This window comes from Sprattus sprattus (genome assembly GCF_963457725.1).
Source record: "Sprattus sprattus genome assembly, chromosome: 2".
Classification (NCBI taxonomy): domain Eukaryota; kingdom Metazoa; phylum Chordata; class Actinopteri; order Clupeiformes; family Clupeidae; genus Sprattus; species Sprattus sprattus.
In genome coordinates this window covers 32,949,190-32,950,192 of record NC_137921.1, presented here as the reverse complement: position 1 = coordinate 32,950,192, position 1,003 = coordinate 32,949,190, and the positions used below count along the sequence as shown (strand labels likewise).

General features: G+C 39.8%; 1 protein-coding gene across 1 annotated transcript in view; it reads right to left on the bottom strand.

Annotated features, from left to right (window-relative positions):
* Nucleotides 1-318: 318 nt before the first annotated feature.
* The window catches only part of LOC308381983 (cilia- and flagella-associated protein 57-like), a gene marked incomplete at both ends in the record, with an annotated part of 30,152 nt that continues 29,467 nt past the window's right edge, over nt 319-1,003 (bottom strand). Inside the window, 2 exons of the mRNA XM_080859658.1 lie at nt 319-350; nt 884-1,003. The exon at nt 884-1,003 is cut by the window's right edge and continues 16 nt beyond it. Coding sequence (XP_080715784.1) covers nt 319-350; nt 884-1,003 — 152 coding nt within the window. The remainder of the gene's footprint in view (nt 351-883) is intronic.

Sequence of the window (1,003 nt, the reverse complement as noted above, 5' to 3'; positions counted from 1 at the left end):
AGTAAACTCATCTAAATATTCCCAATTTTAGCTAACCACATGGTAGGATTAATACCGTAACGTAGTCCCAATGTCCTCAAACGAGTACTTGACATTTACTGATGTTCTAGTCGGCCACTATTATTAAAATGTGTAAAATTTTAATTCCATATGATGCTAGAGACAGTATTGTACATAAATACACTGGTTTCATTCATAACATTTTGATATATTTCTTACCTTGGACTATTTTCTGGCGGGAGCTGCTGTAGAAGTTTTTTGCTGATATTCCCACCATGTTGTTTCAACTGAAATTGGTGTAATGTTGTGATATCACCACTAGATGGTGCGGGCAGTGTCCCTTAATGTGGCTAATAGGTCAAAGTTTGACAAAAATTGAGTATCATGGTGCTAAGAGGCAAATATGTAATGTCCTCGTATGAGGTCGCAGGGTCTCAGGAGGTTGACTCTTATGTTCAGTTTTCTTTTTTCTAACTTGTTTTTGTCTGTTTGTTTTTTGTTTGATCTGTTGTCTTTCTTATTTTTCTGTTGTCTTGTTTGCTTGCCATATGTAAAGCGTCTATGAGTATTAGAAAAGCGCAATAGAAATATGAATTATTATTATTAATAATATTATTATTATTATTATTACTACTAGTAAAATGGAAAGCATTACTGATCCACTGCTACTAGCCAAGGGAATGAAACATGTATTTGACAAGACACAGAAAACTACCACACCACCCCCTGGGCAATCTTTGTACCGCGTTCACAAATTCGATAAACCCATCCAAACAACTGCTGAGGTGGGACTGCACAAGCCCAGAGCATTCTTTACCGAAACCTTTAGACGAAGCCGTCGTTAGACCCTCGACCAGGAGCCGTTCAATCGCCTGCCTCTCACCTTTGGCCTCTGAGGCTTGCTGTTTCTGGCCCCTCTTGTTCTGCCCCAGCTGGGCCTCGTAGTTGTAGACCTGTGACCGCGTCAGCTTCAGCTCTTGTCTCAGGCTGTTAATTTCAGTGA